The 25,580-nt window shown below is 51.8% G+C and overlaps 1 protein-coding gene across 1 annotated transcript; it reads left to right on the top strand.

Moving 5' to 3' along the window:
• Nucleotides 1–1,886: 1,886 nt before the first annotated feature.
• Nucleotides 1,887–24,711, top strand: SPOCD1 (SPOC domain containing 1). Its single transcript, XM_032594133.1, is given in 22 exon segments — nucleotides 1,887–3,257; nucleotides 13,468–13,509; nucleotides 14,272–14,448; nucleotides 15,113–15,154; nucleotides 15,278–15,338; nucleotides 15,612–15,702; nucleotides 16,444–16,549; nucleotides 16,551–16,605; nucleotides 16,703–16,793; nucleotides 16,795–16,858; nucleotides 18,375–18,458; nucleotides 18,460–18,499; nucleotides 20,615–20,662; nucleotides 20,665–20,748; nucleotides 20,978–21,119; nucleotides 21,430–21,440; nucleotides 21,443–21,478; nucleotides 21,481–21,563; nucleotides 22,351–22,440; nucleotides 22,719–22,841; nucleotides 22,843–22,906; nucleotides 23,899–24,711. Coding segments are annotated over 22 exon segments (3,540 nt in total). The 5' UTR covers nucleotides 1,887–1,916; the 3' UTR covers nucleotides 24,564–24,711.
• The last annotated feature ends 869 nt before the right edge of the window (nucleotides 24,712–25,580 follow it).

Genomic DNA, 25,580 nt, shown 5'->3' with positions numbered 1-25,580 from the left:
GTGGTGCAGGTTTAGGGCTGGCCGATTCCATTTCCCTCTCGGTGATGTCTATCAAATCCCTAGGCCCTCAGTGAAAATATTTACATAGCTGTAATGTCATAAATGTCATATGGTTTTAATGTTAAGAATCAATCTACAGGCAAAGTATGGCAAACTGAATTATCTTTACAGGCTGGGGCGGACGTGCTACAAACCTTAAAGCAAAAGTAAAAGGTGAGACGCTGGGGGAAGGGCAGCAGCCGGGAGGGGGCGCTATTCATTTCACAGAGAGAGTCGAGCGATGCAAACTAAGGGAGAGATGGACATTTAAGACTATTATTCAAAGCCGTGATAGCGTTCGATAGAAACAATAACAAAATAAAGACAAAAAAGAAAAACTGGCGGGGCGGGGGGAGAAAGGAACACAGGTAATGAAATCACCACAGCAGGGAGTGAATAGATACTTTTTTTTTTTTGAACGTTTTTTAAAACTTATTTTTGAGAGAGAAAGAGAGCGTGAGCAAGGGAGGGACAGAGGGAGACAGAATCAGAAGCAGGCTTCAGTCTCTGAGCTATCAGCACAGAGCCCAACGCTGGGCTCGAACTTGTGACCCAGGAGATCATGACTAGGGCTGAGGTTGGACGCTCAGCCAACTGAGCCACCCAGGTGCCCCAGTCCAATTGATACCATTAACATGAATAAGCCTAGCAACAGAGTAGGAGAATATTATTCACGGTTACGAAAGTCGCATAAATAAAAAACTAAAACGACAACAAATATGGTACAAGAAAAGAAGGTGGCTCCCAAGAGTCGGGATGTGAGAGGACGTTTAAGCTTTTTATTTCTAACCTTTTGGTTGGGCTTGGAGGTGCATTTTCACCTATATGAATTATATTTTTACATTTGAGATGATTAAAATAACAAAGAATTAGGCAGAAATGTGACTCTGACTTCCCTCAGGCTTCAGGAACTTTCGGTAACTCCCCATGGCCCTAGGACCAAGTTTAAACGGTCAGATTCAAGGTCCTTCGATTCTGATCTCTGGTTCAGGCGCCCCCCACCCCGTCGCCGCCCAGGAGCCCAAGGGATTGGCGCCTCCGCCGGGAAGCCCTCGAGAAGGAGAGCGCGCCCCCTGCCGGTGCCAGGACGCCAGCACGCCTGGGGTGGCGTCCACGGCGCGTCTTCAGAGGCCCCGCCTCCCTCCCTCCTCACCCGGGGCTCCCCGCCTCACGTGACCCCAGCTCCTGCCCAGTCCGGGGGTGGAAGCCGGGGTGGGGGAGCTCGCGGAGCCCAGGTGAAAGCTTCTGGACGCGTTGGGCCGTGGGGGACCGTCCAGGTCAGGCCTGGGAATCTGGAAGTCGTATCTACTGGAACGGGATCGGTGGGAAGGGAGTTATTCCCACTCACTGCTCATTGCCCAGTGGTTTAGAGCTGGGCTTTGGGTGGGGGGGAGAAGCCCCGCTCTTCCTCCCCTATCTGCGTGTCCTGACCTTTGGTGAGTCGCTAAACGTCCCCGTGTCTCAGTTTCCTCACCTGTGGCTGCCGGCATGAAATGAAATTAGGCACGTAGTAGGTGATTAAGAAATGGCACTTTTATTACTCCAGCCCCGTTAAGCAAAAGCGTGAACTCTCGGAGATGGGAAGCCCTGAAGCGTCGCTGTCGCTCAACCCGGTTTGATGGCGGGTCTCCCCTCCCTCACCTGGGGCTCCAGGCCCTGCTGGGGTTCTTATATCGCTGGGTGCTGTCTCCCTGTGGCCGCCAGGCCTCAGAGTCGGCAGGGCCCCCCGGGGCCTCCACCTGGAGGGGAGGCTGTCCCCCAGGTTCCCCCTGAACTGGTGTCCTGAATGGGCTGGCGGCCAGACACTGCATGATGGGGTCTCCTCTGTCTCTTCACAGGGCCTGCGTTCTGCTTTGGGCCCCTGTAGGTGGACAGACATGTCTCAGGAGGGGGCTGCAGAGGGCTCCAGCACAGAGGACCCTGCCGTCAGTCTCAACAGCCGTGGGCTTTTCCAGGAGGATGTGGAAGAAGCCAGCTCCATGTCAGGCCCCAGGCCACGCGTGTCAGGGGTGAACTCTGGGGCCCATGTCTGGGCTGGCAGCAGGAAAAGGGTCCTGAGGGGAAGGACCCATCGAGGTGCCGGCTCCCAGGCTGGGGGTGCTCCTGGGGCCAGCCTGGAGGCGGAGGCCCACTTGATGGTCCTGGAGCTGCGAGCCATGAGACAAAGCCAGGGTTTGGTGCCTGTCCCTGGGCCCCACTTCCAGCTGCCCATAGTGCCTGCTCAGGGGAGGACTCGGGCCTCCAAGAGGCTCCAGGTTTCTCTGCACGACATCTTAGCTGAAAGTCGGCCCGGGAATCCTCATGGCACGTCTGTGGGTCTCCCAGAGAGAGCTTTGGTTGGCAGGGAGAGGCTGGCGGGGCTGGAGGAGACAAGCTGCCCCCAGCCAGGAGAGGCCAGAGGAGGTGGGAGTTCTCCAGGGCGTGATGAGAGAAGCCCCACCCTCAGCAAAGAGGAGCCCCCCAAAAGGAGCCTGCCGTCCTCACCAGGCCCAGCCCCTGTGGGGGCAAGAAAGGAAAACAGGAAGTGTGAGGCCCACTCAGAGGGTGGGGAGGGGGGCTTCTTGTGGTCCCCTGGTGGGGACAACCCCCAGTGTGTGGGAGGCCCCCCACCAGGTGCTGACTGGGAGTCCCTGGGAGACCTTTGCAGTCCTCTCTCTCCCAAGGACACTGGGTCTGGGCCTGGAGATCCAGGTGGCAGTTGTGTGGGATGTGTCTCGGGGACTGAGAAGTTTGAACATTTGCCCACTGCGGGGAATGGGGCCCAGCCGGTGGGCCCCTCCGACCCTGTCGGGGTCCCACTGCTGGACGGAGGATTGTCCCTCGGGCCAGCTGCCCGGGATCCTCCACAGAGCTCTGTGCTGTGCCTGGAAGTGCCTGGAAAGGCTTTCACAGAGTGGGAAGAAGCTGAGCGCATAGTCGGGGCCGGCTGTGATGACGGGCCTGCTGTCTCGCACAACCAGGAGGAGCTAGATGTCAAGGCTCAGCCAGAGTCCAGAGGGAGGCTGGGGCGAGGACTCCCTGCTCCCGCCGACGCCCCCGCCAGCTCCCTGGAGCCTGCAGCCAGCAAAGCTCGCTCAGGCCCATCCGTGGGGCAGAGAAGATCCAAGTGTGCTAGGAGGTTGAGGAGGGGCCCAATGCCCCATGCCCAGCACCAGGGCACAGACAACTGCAGCTGGGACCAGCCAGAGGAATCCAGCCCAGGAAGCTTCCCCAAACTGGTAAGTTGAGTCTGAGAGGTTGGGATAGGAAGGGCTTGGCCAGTCTTAACACACCATGCTTGGCGGTGGAGTTTAATAGAGGTGAGCTACAGAGGTTCTTAATGGACATTATCCTTCACGCCCATGTTATGAGTAAACTGAGACCCACCGTGTCAGGAAAGAGAAGATGAACTACATTTGCTGACATCTTTTGCAGTTGGTGAGTCCTGGGTTTAAATCTTGCCTCTGTCCACTTCCTAGCTGAGTAGCCTTGGAATATCTTTTAGCTGAAGATTCCTCATCTGTAAAAAGGGGATAGTAGTTCTAATTAAATGTATTTTTTTTATGTTTAGTTTTTGAGAGAGACAGACAGAGCATGAGTGGTGGAGGGGCAGAGAGAGGGGGAGACACAGAATCGGAAGCAGGCTCCAGGCTCTGAGCTGTCAGCACGGAGCCCGACACGGGGCTCGAATTCACAGACCAGGAGATCATGACCTGGGTTGAAGTCGGATGCTCAACCGACTGAGCCACCCAGGCGCCCCAGTAGTTCCAATTTAATAGGGGTTGTTCTAAGAATTACGTGAGATGATGGTGGAAAATAATGCGCCTAGCACAGCGTAAGGCACAAAGTAAATTACTTAATGTATGTTAAATTTGCGTTTGCTTTAGTGTTAACAATAACCCTAAAAGATGGGCATTAGCTACGTGTTTCCAGATGGGGAAACTGAGGCTCGGGGCAGTTAACAAACTCCTCCAATCTCACACAGTGAGAGAGTCGATGCCCAGCCATTTTCCCCCGTATTCACTGCTTCTCTCTCCATTGCTCTTTAATTAGGATAATCGTTATTTTATTAATAATCATAGCTAGCATGTTTCTACACCAAAGGCAGAAGGTGACGCTCCTGCTTTTGGTGTATATTTCTTTTTTTTTTTTTTTAATTTTTTTTTCAACGTTTTTTATTTATTTTTGGGACAGAGAGAGACAGAGCATGAACGGGGGAGGGGCAGAGAGAGAGGGAGACACAGAATCGGAAACAGGCTCCAGGCTCTGAGCCATCAGCCCAGAGCCTGACGTGGGGCTCGAACTCACGGACCGCGAGATCGTGACCTGGCTGAAGTCGGACGCTTAACTGACTGCGCCACCCAGGCGCCCCTTGGTGTATATTTCTTACATAGTGGAAGTTTATCACATTCATTGAATATGTATTATATGTTGTAGGTACTTTGATTTAATATCCCATGATGCCTAGAGAGGTAAGGTAACTGGCCCAAGATCACACCTCTGGTAATTGACGTAGCCAGTGTATAAACCCTGAGAGCTCACCATACTGCCTGTTTGTGCAGCTTCCCTGTCGGCATCATGGTATCTGGCCTGCTTACCATGTGCTGGTAAGCACTTTGTCGTCGTCGTCTTTTTTTTTTTTTTTTTTAAGCACTTTATCTTCTTAACAACGCTATGAGGTAGGGGCTGTTGATGTATACCCATTTTATTGATGTGGACACTGAGGCTCAGAGAGGTGAAATGACTAGTTCAGGGCCAAACAGCAAATTAGGAAAACTGGGATAGGAGCACATGAGCTGCTGTGTGATATACCACTATTTGGTATTACAATTGCACTAGAATGCTATTACCTTGTTTTTGTAAACATCGCTCAAAAACAATTTTTAATAAAAAAACGCATGTGTTTATCATAGAAGATAAGAAAAAAAAAAAACCACGATGCCAACTTTTTGCGATGTCCTTCCTCTCGTCTTTTTCCTGTGCATACATATCTTTTCTTTACCTAGAAATGGGATCACATGTCCGATGTATAACTCGGCTTTTTTGGTACTTAAAAAAATGTTCACAGTGGGGCTGCCTCGTTGGCTCGGTTGGTAGAGCAGGCGACTCTTGATCTTGGGGTCGTGAGTCCAAGCCCCACGTTGGGTGTAGAGCTTACTTAAAGAAAAAAAAATTTTTTTCACAATTAATTTGTTAACACAGAAAGAGGAAGTCCCTTTGAATGCTTTCAGGCCTCATTGCCCTTCGTCTGGAGATAATCGCTGTTAACGGTTGGAGTCCCCCCCCCCCCAGTGTCCTTTTATGAACATCTACCTCTATCTATTACACACATATAAATAAGCTCATACTATGCTTCATTGTTCTGGGATTTGTACTTTGTTTATTTTTCAAGCATTGTAGCATTTGGAGATCTTTCCAAGTCGGTACGTATTGTTCTGTCGAATCTGTGCTTTCCCCGAGCCCTGTATCCTAGCAGGCTGCAGACATATTTGTCACAGCCACAGGCGCTGGTGTGACCAGAGGATGGGCTGGGACTTCCTTTTCTCATTTCCGACTGCCGTCGTGTAGTTAAGAGTACGGAGCCTGGATGCTGACAGGCTGGCGTTCCGTCCTGGCTTTGCCACTGTCCGAACGACCTAGGCAAGTGGCTTCACCTCTCTGAGCATTATTTCCTCATCCGCAAAAGCAGGGGGGGGGGTGTTAAAAGTACTTACCTGATAGGGTGGCGGTGAGGAGCAAACGAGGTGACACGTGTTTGGCATTTAGCACAGTGCCTGGTACAAGGCAAACACTCCAAAATGTTACCTATCATTGACATATACAGTGCTGTGCTGTTCTAAGCCACGCTGGGGTGAACGTCCCTGTGCATCTGGTTTCTCCCCATTTCAGGTGATTTATTTGGGCCAGATGCCCAGAATTAGGATTCCAGGGCCCGAAGCGTTTTGAGGGGCTTGCTTGAGCTCTGTGGTGGCGCCAGGTGCCCACCTGCCTTGACTGGAAGCAGCCCACAGCTGCCTCCCCCTCCGGGCCCCATCCTCGACTCCGCCGGACAGCTTCCCAAACAACCCGTTGCTATGGCAACTGGTTCCCAGCTTCAGGCCAAGAATTGAGAGGGGGCTGTGACAGGGACGGATGGGTGGCTGAGGTCAGGGCTGCGTGGGGTGCGGGCAAGCGTGGGCAGAGAGTCCAGCCGGTCTGGGACCCTTGCAGTGACCTAGCACCTTCTGCTGGAGGCAGCCTGGCTCGCGCTGGGGGCTGACAGGTGGGTTCGAGATTAGTCTCTGCTTCGCACTACAGGGTCACTTGCGATGGGAGATGTCTGTTCTCGGAGTCATAGCGGCTTCCTCTATGAAATGGGAATCAGGTATGAGAGGCTGGCTGTGTTGTGTTCTTCTGGTGTGAAATACAGGGGCTCTGTCCTGAGCTCCTGGCCAGTGAGGTCTGGAGCCGCTTTGCCGATGGAATAGCAGGTGATGTGGGGAGGGCAGCTTTGCCAGGGCCACCCCTGCTCTGCTCGCCAGAACCGGGGGGATACCTCTGGCCCCGCCCAGGTGTCCAGGCTCAAGTACGCTGTCTGCAGCTTCCAAGTGTCGGGATGTGTGCGAGAGGAGCCTGTCTTTCTAGCAGGTGGTAACCTAAGAACAGCTCTTTTTTTACTGGGTGCTTACCAGTGAGAGCGTGCATACCAGGAACTTCACATGATGTTACCATCTCATATTTAATCCTCCCAGCAGCATTAAAAGTTAGTGTTAAGGGGCGCCTGGGTGGCTCAGTCGGCTGAGTGTCTGACTTTGGGTCAGGGCACCATCTTGCAGTTTGTGGGTTCGAGACCTGCATCAGGCTCTATGCGGATAGCTCAGAGCCTGGAGCCTGCTTCAGATTCTGTGTCTCTCTCTGTCTCCGCCCCTCTCTTACTCATGCTCTGTCTCTCTCTCTCTCTCTCTCTCACAAAAAAAAAATGAGTAAACCTTAAAACAAAACAAACAAAAAACCAAAACCAGTTTCCTTTAAAAAAATAAAAACAAAAATAAATAAATAAATAAATAAATAAATAAATAAATAAATATGAGTGTTAATACTCCTGTTCGGGATTCAGAGAAGTTAAGTGACTCAGTCAAGGTCACACAGCAAGTAAGTGGTGGAGCCAGTATTTGAATCCAGGCCCGTGGGATTCCAGAGTCTGTGCTCTGAGCCAGGCTATGGGGTTTGGATTTTTATGGGACTTTATTATAATTTGTTTAACAAGCAGGGGGGCTCCTCCAGGGATCTCATGGTCCAATGGGGGGTGGTGAACAAGTAACCAGAGGTAGGGACTGAGGCCCGGCAGACCTTAGATACCCAGAGGGCAATTGAGTCTACCTTGGGGAATGGTGGGTGGGAGGGTTTGAGGTAGGGTAGGGTGGAGGAGCGGGCTGCCTGAGTTGGGTCTGGGCAAAGGAAGTAAGTGTTCAGCAGGCAGAGAAGGGTAAGAAGGACATATCAGGAAGAGGGCAGAGCATGGGCAAAAGTACACAGGCAGAAGGCAGCTTGGAGTGTTACGGGAGTGGAGCAGTAGATGGGGTCGGGTCTCGAGGGGAGGAGTGAGGTGGGGAGATCAGCAAGGACAACATTGCTTGAATGGAAGTGGGGAGCTTAAGTGTGGTCGAGTGCCCGGAAGGGATCTCTCAGGGCATGAGCCAAGGAATCTTTATTTATTTATTTTAACATTTATTTATTTTTGAGACAGAGAGAGACAGAGCATGGACGGGGGAGGGGCAGAGAGAGAGGGAGACACAGAATCGGAAGCAGGCTCCAGGCTCTGAGCCATCAGCCCAGAGCCCGACGCGGGGCTCGAACTCACGGACCGCGAGATCGTGACCTGGCTGAAGTCGGACGCTTAACCGACTGAGCCACCCAGGCGCCCGTAGGGAATCTTAACATCAGCATTGACAGAGACAGCGTGCTGTGTTCCAGGCCCTGTTCTAAGAACCTTGCATCAACCCTGTGAAGTGGATAACTGGTATTATCCCTGTTTTACTGATAAGAAAACTGAACCACAGAGAGATTAAGCAATTTCCCCGAGATTATACAGATCCTAGATGTTGGCAGCAAGTGTCCCATTGCATGGATATTGCTATGACTTATTTATTGACTCCGTATGGACATTTGGGTTGTTTGAATTTTTTTGCTGTTCCATCTGGTGCTGCTATGATGAACAGTTCTGTATATGTTTCTGGGTACGTACGAGCAAGAGTATCTCCGTGGAATATTCCTGGGAGTGGAATTGCTAGGTTATAAGGTATACACGTCTTCAACTTTCCTTAAACAATGCCAGATGTTTTTTAAAGTGGTTAAAACGGTTTATACTCCTACCAGCAGTGTATAAATTCCAGTGGCTCCAAATCTGCACCAACACCTGATATCATCAGACTTCAATGTTTGCCACCGTGGGAATATGCTCTAGTGTCTCAATGTTGTTTCAATTTTTATTTTCATTTCCCTATATTAAGGAGAATCTTTGCATACATTTTGGGCATTCCTCTTAAGTCTTTGCCAAAAATTTTTTTGTTTTGGTTGTTTAACTTTTCCTTCTTAAAATTAAAAAAAATTTTTAAAAATATGTATTTATTTTTGAGATAGAGAGCACAAGCAGGGGAGGGAGAGAGAGACACACAGAATCCGAAGCAGGCTCCAGGCTCCGAAGCTGTCAGCACAGAGCCCGACGCGGGGCTTGAACCCACAACCCGTGAGATCGTGACCTGAGCTGAAGTTAAATGCTTAACTGACTGAGTCACTCGGGTGCCCCTCAAAGTGATTTGTTAAAAGAAAAAATAAAAGGAAGAAGGAAAAGAAGAATAAAGATAGAACAGTGAGGTCCAGTAAGATTTCTTGGTAACATATGGTGGGATTATACTTCTTAACTCTGTCAAACTCTATTATGGCAGAACTTTTACTTGAGTGCTCTAGTTGGGAGAATACATCGCCCCTAAATCTTTAAGTCTAGCCCAGACAGATCCCAAGAGCCACAGATCCCCTGGATAATTCCATCAAGACGAACCATAGCATCCCAAACTCCCATCAGAAACCTGGTAAAAGTCACTTGCCCCCTTTCTACTATTGCCTCCAATGTATTCTCCTTGCCTCTTCTCTTTTTATTCTCTGATACAATCTCTGTACTTATATCTCTGTGGTTCTATTTTTTATTTTAATTGTATTTTTTGAATTTACATCCAAATTAATTAGCATATAGTGCAACAATGATTTCAGGAGTAGATTCCTTAATGCCCCTGACCCATTTAGCCCATCCCCCCCTCCCACAATCCTCTGTTTGTTCTCCATATTTATGAGTCTCTTCTCTTTTGTCTCCCTCCCTGTTTTTATATTATTTTTGCTTCCCTTCCCTTGTGTTCATCTGTTCTGTGTCTTAAAGTCCTCATATGAGTGAAGTCATATGATTTTTGTCTTTCTCAGACTGACTAATTTCACTTAGCGTAATACCCTCCAGTTCCATCCACGTAGTTGCAAATGGCAAGATTTCATTCTTTTTGATTGCCGAGTAATACAAACACATCTTCTTTATCCATTCATCCATCAATGGGCATTTGGGCTGTTTCCATACTTCGTCTATAAAAAAATTTTTTTTTATTTTTTAAATTTATTTTGAGATGGAGAGAGACACAGCACAAGTGGGGGAGGGGCAGACACACACACACACACACACACACACACACACACACACAGAATCTGAAGCAGGCTCCAGGCTCTGAGCTGTGAGCACAGATCCCGACGCAGGGCTCGAACTTACAAACCATGAGATCATGACCTGAGCCGAAGTCCGACAACTGACTGAGCCCCCCAGGCGCCCCTAACTTTTCCTTTTTGATCGGTAGTAGTTCTTGATATATTTTGGATACTATCCTTTTGTCAGTTCTATGTTCTGTATCCTTCCAAAATATTGCTCACATTTTGCTTGCCTTATAGTATCTGTTGATGGACAGAAATTCTTCATTATTTAAAGTTTTTTGCATTTTAGTAAAATGTACCATTTTAACCATATCTACGTATACAGCGCAGTGGCTTTGAGTTACATTCACACTGTTGCGCTGTCAGTACCACCATCCATCCCCGGAGCTTTTTTCATCTTCCCAAACTGAACTTCCGTTAAGTAATAACTCCCCATTCCCTTCTTCCCCCAGCCCCTGATAACCAGTGTTCTACTTTCCGTCTCTATGAATTTGGCTATTCTTGGTACCTCATATGAATGGAATTGTACAATACTTGTCCTTTTGTGACTGGTTTATTTCACTTAGCGTAATGTCTTCAAGCTTCATGCTGTAAGCATGTATCAGAATTCCATCCCTTCCTAAGGCTGAATAATATTCCGTTGTCTTGCCTGGAGTACATCTTGTTTATCTGTTTATCTGTCCGTGGACACTTGGGTGGTTTCTACCTTGCAGCTATTGTGAATAATGCTGCTAGGAACAAATATCTGTTCAAGTCTGTGCTTTCAATTCTTCTGTGTCTACTCTGCTGAGAAGTGGCAGTTGAATCAAAGTGGGATTGAAGGGAGATAGAATTGCTGGAGAAATTCTTAATTTTCTAATTTATCTATTATTTCACTTGTGATGTATTAAAAAAATTTTTTAGGGGTGCCTGGCTGGCTCAGTTGGTGGAGTGTGTAGCTCTTGATCTCGGGGTTGTAAGTCGAGCCCCATGTTGGGTGTAGAGGTTCCTTAAAAATAAAATGGTAAAAAAAATTACAAAATAAAAATCTTTTCAAGAAGAAATGTAATGTTGGAAAGAAGTGATGCTAATAGGGACCCTTGTGTTGTTCTGGACTTTCCAGGAAATGTGGTCATCTCACCAGAGTATGTTTGCCATGTGTTTATATAACATGCCCTTTATCAAGTTAAGGAAGCTCCCTTCTATTGCTGGTTTGCTCATTATTCTGAATGGACAGTACATTTGACCAAATATGTTTTCGGCATTTTTTGAGATAATCATACGATTTTTATTCTCTAATCTATTACTGTAGTGAGCTTAATGACTTGGGTTAAAAAAATTTTTTTTTTAATGTTTATTTATTTCAGAGAGAGAGAGAGAGAGAGAGAGAGTGGGTGTGTGTGAGCAGGGGAGGGGCAGAGAGAGAGGAAGACACGGAATCTGAAGCAGGCTCCAGGCTCTGAGCTGTCAGCACACGAACGGCGGGATCATGACCTGAGCCGAAGTTGGATGCTCAACCGACTGAGCCACCCAAGCGCCCCTAAAATTTTTTTTAAGTTTATGCATTTACTTTGAGAGAGAGTGCGAGTGGGGGAGGGGCAGAGAGAGAGGGAGAGAGAGCATTCCAAGCAGACTCCACGGTGTCAGTGCAGAGCCTGATGCGGAGCTCGAACCCATGAAGCTATGAGACCATGATCTGAGCTGAAACCAAGAGTTGGACACTTAACTGACTCAGTCACCCAGGCACCCCATGAGTTGGGTTTTTAAAAAATGTTTATTTATTTTGAGAGAGAGAGAGAGAGAGAGAGCACTTGAGTGAGGCAGGGGCAGAGGGAGAGGGAGAGAGAGAATCCCAAGCAGGCTCCAGGCTGTCAGCACAAAGCCCCAATGGGGCTCAAACCCACGAACCGTGAGATCATGACCTCAGCTGAAATCAAGAGTCAGACGCTTAACCGACTGAGCCACCCAGGAGCCCCGTCTAGATACTGAGTCTTAAATTCTGACGGTTATTATGTTTTTATTTCCAGAAGTTGTGTTTGGTTTCCAACCAAATCTGCTTGGTTATTGTTTGATACTGTTTTACCCTTCACTCATATATTTGACTCCTTCTTTTGTTAAACATATTACATGTATTTGTATTCTAGTCTGATAAATCCAGTATCTAAAGTTCTTTGCTGGTCGGATTCAGCTGCTGTTGTTCCGGAGCCTAGAATGTGGGTGTACAGACCCCTGAGACAGGGGCCAGTCAAAAAGTTTTAAGCCAGGGAGGACTGTTCTCAATATCTTTCCTGCTTCCTTCCCAGATGTCCCGTTTCCCCCCCCTCCCCCTTTTTCTAATTTACTTTTTTGAAAGGCTGATTCATTCCCATGGTTAAAAAAAAAAAAAAAAAAAAAAGTGAAAAGTCTCCTTTTCAGCTCCCTGTCCCTTTCCTACCGGCAGCCTCTGTTTTAGGTTTGTGGATACTTCCAGAGATATTTATGCAGATTCAAGCAAACACAAATTTAAAAATTCTTTCGTTTTTAACGCAAATGGCAGCACACTACACGCATTGTTCTAAACTTGCTTTTATATTTAAAAAATATGTTTCTGGTTATAAAAGAAATACGTGCTCATTTTGAGTCACATAAATACCCAAGTGTCTACAAGCAGAAAGTGAAAGTCCCTCTGGAATTTCGTTCCCCAGAGATAACCTCCATTATGCGTCTATAAATATGTATTTACATAAATGGGCTTATGCAACAGATACTGCTCTGTAACCTATTTTTTTTTCCTCCAAATTCTATGCCTTGACATCTTTCCACGAATCTTTCCACATCTGTCAGTGCTGTCCACATAGAGCAGCAGTTCAGTGCCTGGGCTTGAGTTAGACAGACACAGGCTCTAATCCCTCGCTCTGCTGCTTAGTAGTTGTGGGACTTTTCGTATCCTCTCTGACCCTCAGTTTTCCTCATCTGTAAAATGGGGATGGAAATGGTACATACCTCATGGTGTTGATCTGAGACCTTAATAAGATCATGTGTGATGTGCTTTCTTCAGGGACAGCTACTTTATAAGCCTCTGATGAAAAACTAGAAGTTTTTATTATGACTCATTCTTTTTTTAATGTTGATTTTTTATGTTTAATTTTTTTAATGTTTGTTTATTTTTGAGAGAGACAGAGAGAGACAGTGCAAGTGGGAGAGGGGGAGAGAGAGAAGGAGACACAGAATCCGAAGCAGGCTCCAGGCTCCCAGCCTTCAGCACAGAGCCCAACACTGGGCTCAAACCCACGAACTGTGAGATGATGACCTGAGCCGAAGTTGGACCCTTAACCAACCGAGCCACTCAGGCGCCCCTTTAATGTTTATTTTTGAGAGAGAGAGAGAGAGCGTGTGCACAAGGGGAGGGGCAGAGAGAGAGGGGGTCAGAGGATCCGAAGCAGGCTCTGTACAGCAGAGAGCATGATGCAAGGCTTGAACTCACGAACCATGAGATCATGATTTGAGCTGAAGTCGGATGCTTAACCGACTGAGCCATCCAGGCCGCCCATGACTCCACTCTTTGTAATGGCCACTTCGAATCCATAGTATGCTGTATCACGGTTTCTTACCATTCCCCCTTTGATGGACATTGGAGGGTACTCATTCGGGGTTTTTGTTTGTGACACTGAACATCTTTCACACCTTTGTGTGAGTGTCTTCTTGTGAATTATCTGCGGTGGGTCACTGGTCCTCTGAATCCTAATCTCTGCATCCTTTCTCTCCAAGGAGGAAATGAAAAATGCCCCATGGGGTGAGCATGTGTGTTACGTTAGGTTTTCCTTTTTATTTCTGCTCTTCCTCCTCCCTCTCCTCACGTTCGGTGGGGTGGGAGGGATCCTCCACACTAGAGGCAATCCAGCCCCCCTGGCCTGCTGTCCTCCAGAGCCTTGCAGCACTCCCCTTTCCCTACGATGCTGAACCTCAGACTTCCAGTTTCCCCACGCTTGGAAACCTGACCATTTGTGATAATTCATTCAAAGATTAGATTTCAGACACATCTGCTTTACAATAGTTCTCCGTGGTTTGCAATAGATTAGAAGAAATCAAACATACTTGTAATGGAATAAAAGCCTAAAGTAAGAAAGAAAAGGGGAAAGAGAAGGAGAAATCTTGGTATGACAACCTTTACTCTCTACCAATCCCAGAAAGGTACAACTGCTGGACCCAAAGTTAATGCTGAGCTTCCTGGCAGCCAAAGTAAAAAGGGGAACAGGATAGATTCTACAGCTCATAAGAAGCCCCAAATCCATTTTGCACCTTGAGATACTCATAAAGGGCTGGGGCTGAGGAGGGAAGGTGAAAGGATAAAAATGAAGACAGGCTCCTCTCCTGGGACAGAGGCCATGCAGTCAGCAAAACATTTCTTGAATGCTACTTTGTGTCAGGCCTTTTCTAGGCATCGGGCCCAGGACATACATATTCTCTGTCCTCATGTTGGCTTACGGTGCCATAGGGGAGAGTGACAGTGTGAAACGGGCCCTCCGAAGGGCCTGTGCTGCTCAGTTCTGAAGTGCTTTTCCTCCCCTGCAGCTTGGATCCGGGGCAGTGGTCCATCTCCTGGGGGCCATCAGCTGTGGCCAGGCAGGGGAGCCACAGCATCCAAAGCTGGAGGTTCTGGAGAACATGATGGAGGCCAGCTCTGTATCACCTGTCCAGAGGTCCAGAAGGAAGGAAAGGCCCGTGGCCCGAGGCCCCACTGGATGCCAGGTACAGAACAGGTTCTTTTTTCTTTTTCTTTTTCTTAACGTTTATTTATTTTTGAGAGACAGAATATGAGTGGGTTAGGGGCAGAGAGAGAGGGAGACAGAGGATCCGAAGCAGGCTCCAGGCTCCGAGCTGTCAGCACAGAGCCGGACGTGGGGCTCGAGCTCACGAACACGCGAGATGGTGACCTGAGCTGAAGTCAGACGCTTCACCGACTGAGCCCCCCGGGCGCCCCAGAACAGGTTCTTTACACAGGCAATGCTCCCTACTCCCTGCTGAGATTTCCTCCCTGCTTCACAGAGATGTCACTGCCTCCCACACACATGGGGTGACTTGCTTGTGGCCACACAGAACATACTAGCCAGAGACAGGTGAGACCCTCACTTGGCTGGCTGGTGGGGCCTGTGCGCGCTTTCTCCCTGCACAGCTGAATTCAGGACCTTGACGGGAGCAGGGGCGGGGGCTGAGCCTCCAGGGCATCTGGAGAGGGGGCAGTCACTGACCTTTGTTCCTGGCCGACTGGCGGGTAAGGTCTTCTAGCCCCCACCCTCAGGAGGGACAGCATGGGCTTCTGGTGGCCTCTGACCTCTTCTGCCATCTGAGGAGTCGTTCCTTTCCCCTCAGGGACCCCCCCCCCCCACTTCTCCATATCCCCTTTCTCTTGCAGGAAGGGGCTCCTGTTCAGGAGGCCTGTGCCGAATGGCCTGGGGTGAGTGCTGCTTCTCCTGCCCACTGGGGAGAAGGTGGGGAGGTGGCTGGGGGAGCAGTGGCCCCCTGGTGCCGGGAGGCTGCTCCCAGAGTGTGGCCTTAGTTCCTCTCCCCTCCCCTCCAGGGCGGCCCAGGGGAGCCCGAAGAGGAGGAGCCTGTTGAACCAGACTGGAGGGAGGACTCAGGTGAGGGGCCATGGAGGCCTTAGCAGCAGCTGGTCTTTTAGGGACCTGCTGGGGTGTGGCGGGGCCTCGTGCCCAGCTTCTGGCCCCAGCCCCTGCTAGGACTCGTCCCTCTCACCCCTGCCCCTGCTCCCATCAACCTGAGTCCTTCACCAGAGGACTGGCTGCCTGGGGCTGGATCCCAGACATCTCAGGTCCCTGAGACTGAGCATCGAGTCGCTCCCTCCCCTTGCTCCTAAGAATCCCACGGGAGTTCGTGACTCTCTTTCCCCACAGCTCAGCTTCAGCCCCAACAGGAGAAGCTATCCCTGGATATCGGGGTACGGGGCGCTGTGGTCCACGCCATGCGGGAGGTGCTGTGGAGTCGGTAAGGCCTCGCTCCCCGCTCCCCTGACTTCCATGATATCCTCACAGCTGTCCTCACCTCCCAGGTTCCATGCCATGTTGTCAGGGCTTCTGAATGTATGACTAACCCCCTTTTGTAGCCGTGAGGTCACTTGCCCACACAGCGAGCCGGTGGAGAGCTGACATTTGAACGCGAGTCTCTCTGGCTTCAGGGTCATGCTCTCCCATGAAACCACTGCTGCTGCTCATGTCCTTGCGCTTGTCACCCACAGCAAATGCTTCCAGACGCGGTGAGCCTTTGTTGGGAGCATCTCAGATCTGAGCCCAGAGCTCTCATTTACAACGGTGAGACCAAGGCTCAGAGAGGGTAGAACTTTGCCAAGGCCACGCAGCAGGTCCGTGGCAGAGTCCGTGTTATATTCAGGGCCAGGGCTCTGTCCCCTGCCTGACTGATGCTCTACCCTTCTCCCCAGGCTTTCTCCATCCCAGTTCCACTGGCCAATGATGGAGCGCGGGCTAAGCAGTCAGATCTGGCTTTGCCACTGATCGTGTGGCCTTGGGCAAGCCGCTTATGTTCTCTGAGCCTCACTCACCCCATCTGTAAGTGCAGAATGATAACACTGCTTCCTCACGAAGTTGGGGTGAGAATAAATGTGTGTATATATAGGAAAATGCCCAGGATAGAAAGCGCAGTCGGTCCAGACCCTGCTCCATACTCTCCTCACCGGCTCAGGGTCATGGCCCCACCCTTGCCCTCCCGCAGCCTCCGGGAGCTCCCAGACCTGGTGCTGAGTGAGGAGGCGGTGGGGGGCATCGCTGCTGACATTGAGGCAGCCCTCTTCGACCTGACACAAGCCACCAACTGCCGCTTACAAGACCAAGTACCGCAGCCTGCTGTTCACCTGCGTGACCCCCGCAAATCCCCGTGAGCTGCACTTTGGGCTAGGCCACACCCTCCCTCGGAGGCCGGAAGCCCTGGCGGGATGTTGGGGTTGGGGGCTTCCGGAGCAGTGTGGTGGCAGCCCCCCCCAACCTGCCCCTGCAGGACCTGTTTCTCAAAGTGCTTCAGGGCGATGTCACCCCCCACGGCCTGGTGCGGATGAGCTCACCCAGCTGGCCCCCCAGAGCTGGCCCGCTGGCGGGACCAGGAGGAGAAAAGGGGTGAGCCGCTGGGTCCAGTCCAGGGTAGGTGATGTGGAGAGGGACACGGGGAGAGGATGTAGCAGGACAGAGACAGTGAGGAGGTGGACAGTGAATGAGATACGGGGAGCACGAGACAGACAGAAACAGAAAGGAGGAAGTGGAAAGAAAGAGCGGGCAGCAGGGAGAAAGTCAAAGAGACTCTGTCCACCAAAAAAAAAAAAAAAAAAAAAAGGCAGAAATGGAAAGGGGTTGGGGTGGAAAGCTTTGAGAGAGGGGGACACCCTGAGAGGTGTATCTTCCACGTGCTTTTCTGTGAAGCGTGGGGGCAGGGGTGAGGGTACTGGGGGATGATGGTCTGAGGTCTGAATCCGGATTGTCATCCACCATAGATGTGGGTAGACCCCTTGGGGTTCCTCTGTTTCCATCTCAGCCTCGAAGCCCTCGACAAAGGCTGGAAGTCTTCCTGGTGCCTCAGGCTGGGGAGGGGACCCCCCCCAGCCCTCACGCTTCACAGTCATGTCCCCCGTAACCTTGTGTCTGTGTCTCTCTCCCTTCCTGGGGGCTGCTCAGGGGACCTGGAAGGTGTGGGCACTGAGTCGGCTTTGGGGGAATGTTTGCACAATGCTTGCTGGTGGCCCATGAAAGAGAGGGGGCTGATCTAGGGAGTAGGCCAGTGGGGTGGAGTGGGGTGCTGAGGCCCCTGTTCTGGAAGACACTGGGCTGATTAGATTCACCTAGAATCCACTAGGTGACTCTGTCCACTGTAGGCTGAGCTTCTGTGCAGGAGCCTGTGGGGGACCAGGAGCAGAACAGCTACGTAACTTATAGGGTGCAGTCCAAAACAAAAGCATGTGGCCTTTTGCTCAACAACTATTAAGAATTTCAAGATGGCGGCCGCATGACGTATGGGACCCCAGTGAAGTGCAGCACCGCGTGCAACAGCACGGAGCCCTCGCCCATGAAGCCAGCCCTGCCAGGGAGGGTGAGACCTCCTCCAGGCTTCGAGGAAACATTCAGATAGAATGATATTGATTCAGCCATAAGAATGACAGGCAGCATTTACTGTGAGCTTGGCTCCAGCTGAGCATTCTGCATACACTGTTTAACCTAATGCTCCTAATTTAATTCCTAGAAAACAGAGAAGTCGAGGCTCAGAGCAGTGAAGTGCTTGCCCAGCACCAGACTGCCTTGAGGGTTTCTAGTAACGACCCAGCTGGTGCTCCAGAGCCTGCACTCTTGGACTGCACTGTACTCTTCCCAGGACAGAAGCTGGGGTCCGGTGGGAGGCAGAACTGACTTGTAGGAGGAGGTGAAGTTCAGGAAGGCTTGCTGGAGGAGGCAGGGCTTGAGTTTGGAGGGTGGCTGAGTGGAATATGGGAGCAGTAGGGCTGAGGGTAGAGGGCTTGTCAGGGAAGGGGGATAGTGGAAGCAGAACCGTGAAGGGAGAGGAAGGGGACCCACAGAAGAGGGGCCATGTGGGAGGAGTATGAATATCTTGGGGGCCTGAGACCTCCTGGCCTGGCTGAGTTTGGGCGGCTTGGCCCCCACCAGGGCCTGGAGATCATTGAGCAGCAACAGAAGAAGCCGTGCAGCTCCCGGCGTTCAAACTGACCCAAGGGTGAAGTCGAGATCCCGCCGGGACGGGGACCAGACGCTGACCCGGGAGATCTGAATTGGTAAGCGACAGCCTGACCTGGCACTGATGGGGCTCGTGCCCAGGGTCCCACCGCTCACCTCAGCAGCTGGTGGCCTTGAGGCAGAGTCAACTGATGACCGTGAGGCCCAGGGTCCGCTTGGTGAGCGAGGCGATGGTCGCTACCGCAGTTCCGCGGGGGTGGAACTGACCTGTTGGCATGGCCTGTCCGGCCTTCTCGGCGCCGGTCCCCTCCTTCCGGCCTAACGCCAGGGCGCCCCACGCAAGTGGTGGTTAAGTCTTATCACTGCAGCTTCTCCCAACCTCAGCCATTCCCACCAGTCTCTGGTTGGAAACAGGAGGGCTGCCCTGAGGCAGTGGCTGTTCTCGGACTGTTCTCGGAGGACAGAGCCCTGCTCTCTCCCGGTGGCGTGGCAGGGCTTAGCAGTGCTCCGGCAGGCAGAGACCCATCTGGAGCCCCTCTTGTCGCCGGGGATCCGCTCCGTCCCTCGTGTCCATCCTGTCCTTCCTCCCCTCTGCCCCTCCATCTTGCATGGGGCCCGACATGGTGGCTCGGCAGCCCTGAAATCAGTGAACTCATCAGCTCAGCTCCCGCAGACGATCAGAACGCCCCCCTGGCTTAGTTCAGTCACTCTCGGGAGGCCCCTGTGGCTCTGCTTGGGTGTTCGGTGGGTCAGATGTTCACCCGACTCTAATCAGCTACGTGTCCAGGATGGACAGCCCAGGCCCCTTGAGCCTTGTTCATGGGGGAAATGGCAGTGAACATGACAGATGAAAACTCCTGCTCCCCCGCCCCGCTGCAAACCGATAACCAGGCCAGCCTCCAGAACTGCGGCCTGTGCAGGAAGGAGTCCCCAACCCAAACCAGCCTGTGCTTTCTAAGTAAATTGAACCCAAGCATAGAGGTAGGAACTGAAGACCCAGAAAGAAGTGCTCGCTAGGGAGACAGAGGCAGAGTAGGGGTGGGGAGAATAACACAGAATCACATCTTACTCCTGATCGAGCACCTGCTAAGTGCCCGTTTACAAACAGAGCCTCATTCAGATTCTCACAGTGACCCACAGGGTAGGTGATGCCAGTTTCCTGGATGAGGACCCTGAAGCCCTTTGCCCAGGGTCACTTAGTTGGTCATGAGGTCACTCTAGTTGGTCACGGGGGGCTGTGATCTGAAGCTGCCCGACTCCAAAGCCTGTGCCTTGGTGCAACTCTGGAGGTGGTTTATAAGACAAGAATAGAGTTTAAAAAAATCTTTAAAAATCTTCCTAAAGCAATATTTGTGCTTTAAAAATTTTTTTTAATGTTTATCATTTTTTTGAGAGACAGTGAGTGAGCAGGGAGAGGGCAGAGAGAGAGAGAGAGAGAGAGAGAGAGAATCTGAGCAGGCTCCAGGCTCTGAGCTGTCAGCACAGACAGCTCAGACGGGGGGCTTGAACCCACCAACCATGAGATCATGACCTGAGCTGAAGTCAGCTGCTGAAGTGACTGAGCCACCCAGGTGCCCCCAAAGCAATGTTTTTTTTAAAAAGCCATTTTCTATTATGAGGGACCAAAGGTGATTCGGCAGTGGGCATCGAAAGCCTTTAAAATGTTTATTCTCCCTGATTCTGTCCTCTGCTTCTAAAACCTTGTCCTGAGGACGTGGTTGAAAGTTTAGGAAAATACTTCTGCATAAGGATGTCCTCAGTACTGTTAGCAATGGTGAGGATCTGGGAATGATCCCACCATCCAGCGATAGAGGAGATGTGTACACGACGGTCCACGGTGTGTATGGTCCGTGTGTGCGTGGCAGGCGCCTGTGCGATCATTCGTGGCACGGTGAGAATACAGGTTGAATATTTGATCCCAGCTATTTTAGTCAAAGAATCCCCAAAGCCCTGGGTATAGAAAAAACTGTTACAAGGAATACCCAGAATACCAATTACTGTCATTGACGAGTGGGGACAAGAGGTGATTTTTATTTTTTTTTGGTAATTTCGAATTTTCTATATTTCTTTAACAAGTTCTTAGTACCTTTATGGTAAAAGAAAGTCTTATTTGGAAAATGAAACCCTATCCCTGAGGCTCCCTGGTCCTGGAGAGCTGCTGACTTCCCTTAGCGCCTCCCCAGCCCATCCTTCTCTCCCGCTGTGCCTCCTAGGGAACCCATGGTGGTCTGTAGACAGTAGCCCACTGGCCCTGCCTGCCACGTCAAGGACACCACGGAGCAGTACGAGGACACCACGGAGCAGCATGAGCAACCATTTCCTGGCCCCAGCTGCCGCATCTGCATGGGTTGGGGCGGGGGCGCGGGATGGGTGCAGGGGTGGTGGGCAGGCTGGGGCTGAGTGTGGGGCTCAGCAGCAGCAGGGATTCATGGCCTGGGGAGAAGGTGGCAGGGTGGGCATATCTGTGTCCCAGGTCACCTCGAAGAGAACCTGGGTCAAAGCCTGGTTCTAAAGCCCTGGCCTGGCTTCATCTAGCTGCCTGTTCCTGTTTCAGCTTCTGCCTCTGTTCTTTGTAGACTGGAAGCCCTCGTGTGAACTGCCAGCCTCCTTCAAAGCCACTGGGAGGATAGGGTTCCAGAGAACCCCAAGCCCAACCCTGGTGTCCTCTCCAGCGATGCCCCAAACCAGGGAGAAGCCTCCCACACAGCTCCAGGACAGGTGTGGGGCGGGGGGGTGGGAGAGGGTCAGTGGGGGGGAGGGCACCTGCTGGGGAGGCAGACACAGCGTGGACTTTTCTTTGTCTATGGCCTTGGGCAAATCCTGCTTCCGCTGTGGGGCTCAGTTTCCTCATCGGTACATTGGAACCAGTCGCTGCAGTCTGCCGGTTCCCCCTCACCAGGCTGTGCTTGGACTGGTGTTCCAGCATACACACTGGGAACACAGGACCTTCTCTGAAAAGGAGGGAGATGCTGAGGGAGGTCCTGATAACCTGCTCTGCCTGGCCCTGTCTCTCTGTCCCTCTCTCTAGGCTCCAGATGCCTGCCGGCCCACAAAGGCCCTGCCCAGCCAGCCGCCCTGGAGGGAGCGCTGGACATGTTCTCCATCAAGCGGTTCAGGGCCAAGGCCCAGCTGGTCTCTGGGAACAGCTGTCAGCTCCTCATGGTACCCCAGCCCTGCTCTCCAGGGTCTCCCTCCCACCCTGGCCAGCCCGGTCAGCTACCCACAACCCCTTTTTTCTTTCTTCTTTCTTTCTTTCTTTCTTTTCTTCTTTCTTTTTTCTTTCTTCCTTCCTTCCTTCCTTCCTTCCTTCCTTCCTTCCTTCCTTCCTTCCTTTTCCTTCCTTCCTTTCCTTCCTTCCTTCCTTCCTTCCTTCCTTCCTTCCTTTCTTTTTTTTTTTCTTTCTTTCTTTCCCTTCCTTCCTTCCTTCCTCTTTCTTTCTTTCTTTCTTTCTTTCTTTCACTCCCTCATTCTAAAACAAGGCATTGGGACCCTCTCTGTGCCTGGCACTGTACTAGGCATGGGGCAAATGAGACGCCAGCCCCACTCCTGCAGACACACACATGGGTCAAGGACTCCCTGTAACCCAAGGCATAATGCAAGAGGGCCCTGGGAGAGGAGTCAGTCTGGTGCCTCCCTGATCCAGGGGAGAGCTTTAGGAGTGATTGTTGAGTGACTGAATGATCAGCTGAACCACTGGATGTGGGTGGGAGGTTCAAGAAGGGAGGAAGGGGCTTCTGAGGAGCTGTAGGAGCCTGGCCAGGATAGGCTGTAGGCCTCCAGGGGCAATCGGGGCTTCCTGGGCAGTCACTGACCTTCTTGGGGTCCTGCCCAAGGTGTACTGCCTGTCCGTCCTCTTCACTGAAGGCTGTGGCTTCGTGGTGGCTGGTGTTGAGTGCACCCTAAGTGGGTGGGAAGCTAGGGGGCTGACTGGCCATCCTACCTGCCCCAGGCCCTGCCCGAAGTGATCCGTTCAGCAGGCTGCATTCCCTCCAATACTGTCTGGGATCTTTTGGCCAACATCTGCCCAGCCGAGGCCAAGGTAACTGCCATCCTTGGGCACCCCCTTGCCTTCTGGCCCGGGACCTTTAGCCCTGTGCTTCCCCTCTCTCCTCCTCTAGGGCAGGGGCCTGGTTCGGGGTGTCTGGGTCTAGTTCCCACTATAACTGTAGACGCTCTGTGACCCTGGGCAAGTCTCTCTGGTGCCTCCTCTGGAAAGTGGAACCTCACAGGGTTCTCAGGGGCTTGGATGAGACCAGGGGTGTTCTCAGGGGGAAAAGATGGCAGCTGCAAAAGCCACTCCCCTTCCTTCAACTATAGGACATCTGCGCGGTCAGGCTGTGCCCACACGGGGCTCGGGACACCCAGAACTGCCGCCTGCTCTACTCCTACCTCAACAATAAGCAGCGCCATGGCCTGGCAGCCGTGGAACACGTGGGGATTGGTCCTGCTGCCCTTGCCTGCCTTTCAGCCCCTGCCCGCCAGACTGCGCTCTCTGGGAGGCCCCGGTGAGTGCCCTGATGCCCGTGCCGGTCCCTGCCTCCCCTCATCTGGGACCAGATGGGGCATTGTTGACAGTCACCTCTGTGGCCATGGAGGCAGGGCACATCTCAGAAGGGAACTCTTGAGACGGGCACGTGGGGCAACAATGATAGGTATATATTGCTTACTGTGTGGCAGACAGTGTTCTAAAAGCTTTACTTACACTAGTTCATTTAGTCCTCAAAATAACCCCATCAGAGCGGTAACTGTCAGTTTCTTGATTTCACACATGAGGAAACTGAGGTAGGGAGAAAGCAAATGACTTGTCCAGAGTCACTCAGCCAGTCAGGAGCAGAGCCAGGCTTCACACCCAGGCAGCCTGCTGCAGAAACAGGGCTCTGAACACAACACATACTGACCCTTCAACTAGGCGTCCTGAATAGAAACTCATGGGACAGCCACTTTCATGCAGACACAGCGGGACAGAGGCAGGACCCACAAACAATCGACTGAGAGCATCATCTAAGGACAGGAAGGAAGATGTTTTCAACCACCAAAAACATCACCTAAGACTGGAAGGAGGATGTTTTTCACCCACCACTACCCTAGGCCCAAGGTTGGCCTTTGTGCCCAGGAGGGTATCTCCAGGGCATGGCTCCAGTAAAGCACCTCAGGTGGGGGTGGGGTGTCAATGGGTACGCTGTACCCATTCCCAGGCAGAGCACTTGGCCTTTCTGGGCTGCCTTTCCTGGTGACAGTGTGGTAGATTCTGAATCCATACAGTCTTGAGGTCAAACCATTCACTGCCCCACTCTCAGGCAGGTGAGCCCTTTCCCGTGCTGAAAGTGACTCTCCTGAGACGGGCTCAGCCTCCTCCTCACTGGACCCCCATCTCGCTGCTGGAAAGCTCTTCCTGGCACCTAACCATAGACCTACTGCTGCACTCACAATGCAGCTTCTAGGGATGGTGTGTTCTCTCCTACCAGGCCTTGAGTCTCTCTGCTTCCTCTTTCCCCAGGCCTGGAAGCCGCTCACTCAAGCCTGGTGCTGGCTGTGCTGCTTCCCAAGGCAGGGCTTCCAGACACAGCAGAGTCCAGACCTCTGTGGCAGAAGGTTCAAAAGATGGGTCTCCTTCAGCAGGAAGTGGAGATGAGATGCTACCAGTCCGAGCACAGGAGTCCCAATGTGGCCCCAAAGGGGTCCCATCCCCCAAGGGATACTCTGCAGCAGAACCAGGGCAATAGCAGCCTGGCTCCAAGGGGAATTTGTGCTTGGGAGAGGCCACCCAGAGGCAGGGGGAGACTGTGGGAAGAGCCTGAGACCTGGCAGAGTCCTGGGCGAGGGCAGTGGCCCCCCAGGCCAGGCCGGTGCCAATCCAGGCACCCCTATTCAGCAGTACCATCTGGCCATGGCCGGCGCCTCCACAGAGCCTCCTGTCCCCACCAGGCCCTGCTCCAACATCTTGAATCCCTGGTGTCCATGAGCCGTCAGCTCCAAGCCTCACTGAGGTCCCCAGGCCAGGAGATCCTTCCCCCAACTCCTACCCTGTCCCCTGCAGCCCCTGGAATTCTCGGCCTACTCGGTCAGCCCCCTGCAGCTCCAGAGCCCCGAAGCCCAGCTCCTGACTCTTTGGGTCCTACAGATGGAGCTGGCTCTGAGTGTTCCTTCCCCAGAGAGACCTGACCCTCATTACCCACCAGAAGAGAGTCTTTGATTCCTTCCCCAGTGCTGAATCCGGAGCTGTTCCAAGGAGGAGAGGGGCAGAAGAAAGGAGGGTCAGCTGTTTGGAGTTTTCTGTTCTGCGGTCCGCTTGGTGTTGATTTTTGGTTCAATAAAGAGTTTGGCAAAGGTCAGATTGCATCTTCTGGCTGGTCAGGAGGGACCCTGGGCCTGACCTGGTATGGGTCGGGGCAGGTGTGTCTGAGTTTCTGTACACAGATGTAGCAGAGCTAAAGTGCTGGGGAGGGAGAGGGCAGCCTTGTCAGCTGCCTGTCTTGAGATCCTGAACCATCACTGCGCCCCTGGGCACAGCTTGTTGCCATGGTGGGTTCTGGAAGTATTCCGAACTAGGAGGAAGAAGTAAGTGATGGGAGAGAAGGCAGGACTAGGATGGGGGAGAGAGAAATGAGGCTTTTGAAGGGGCATAGGCATTTAGAGATAGGAAGAAAAAGGAGAGCAAGTTGCAATGTAAATTTTGTAGTTACCAAAAAAAAAAATATTTTTTTCAGTTACCAGGATTTTTTTTCATTTGGATAGTCGGGTACCATCATATTCCCCATGTGTCTGTGTCTGTGTGCATCTGTGAGTGTCTCTATGTGTGCATGTGCCTGTGAGCATGTGGGTGCACCCGCGTGTATGTATGGTCTGATTGCATGTCTGTGTGTCCTGTTGGGGTAAGTTGGGAGATCCATATAGGATGACTCTTCTCTGTGCCTCTTGCCAACCCCCCCGAGACTGGTACAGGAGAAAGAGGGTCTTGGCCTGGGAGTGGAGGGGGTTGGGCATTCAGGGTGGGTTGGATGGTGGTGTGAGGGCTGGTGGTGGTTGCTTTGCCTGGGGCCTGGAATGAGCTCCTAAACAGCAGCTACAATTGTAACGCATCTCTGGGAGAACGGAGTCTGGGGACCTATCTGGAAACTAGCTGCCCTCTGGCTGCTTAGCCCAGTGCAAAGAGGCAGGGCCTGGCTTTGGGGAGAGAAC

This window comes from Lynx canadensis, chromosome C1 (genome assembly GCF_007474595.2).
Source record: "Lynx canadensis isolate LIC74 chromosome C1, mLynCan4.pri.v2, whole genome shotgun sequence".
Classification (NCBI taxonomy): Eukaryota; Metazoa; Chordata; class Mammalia; order Carnivora; family Felidae; genus Lynx; species Lynx canadensis.
The sequence above is the reverse complement of the archived record's forward strand: the minus strand, read 5'-3'. Positions and strand labels throughout refer to the sequence as shown.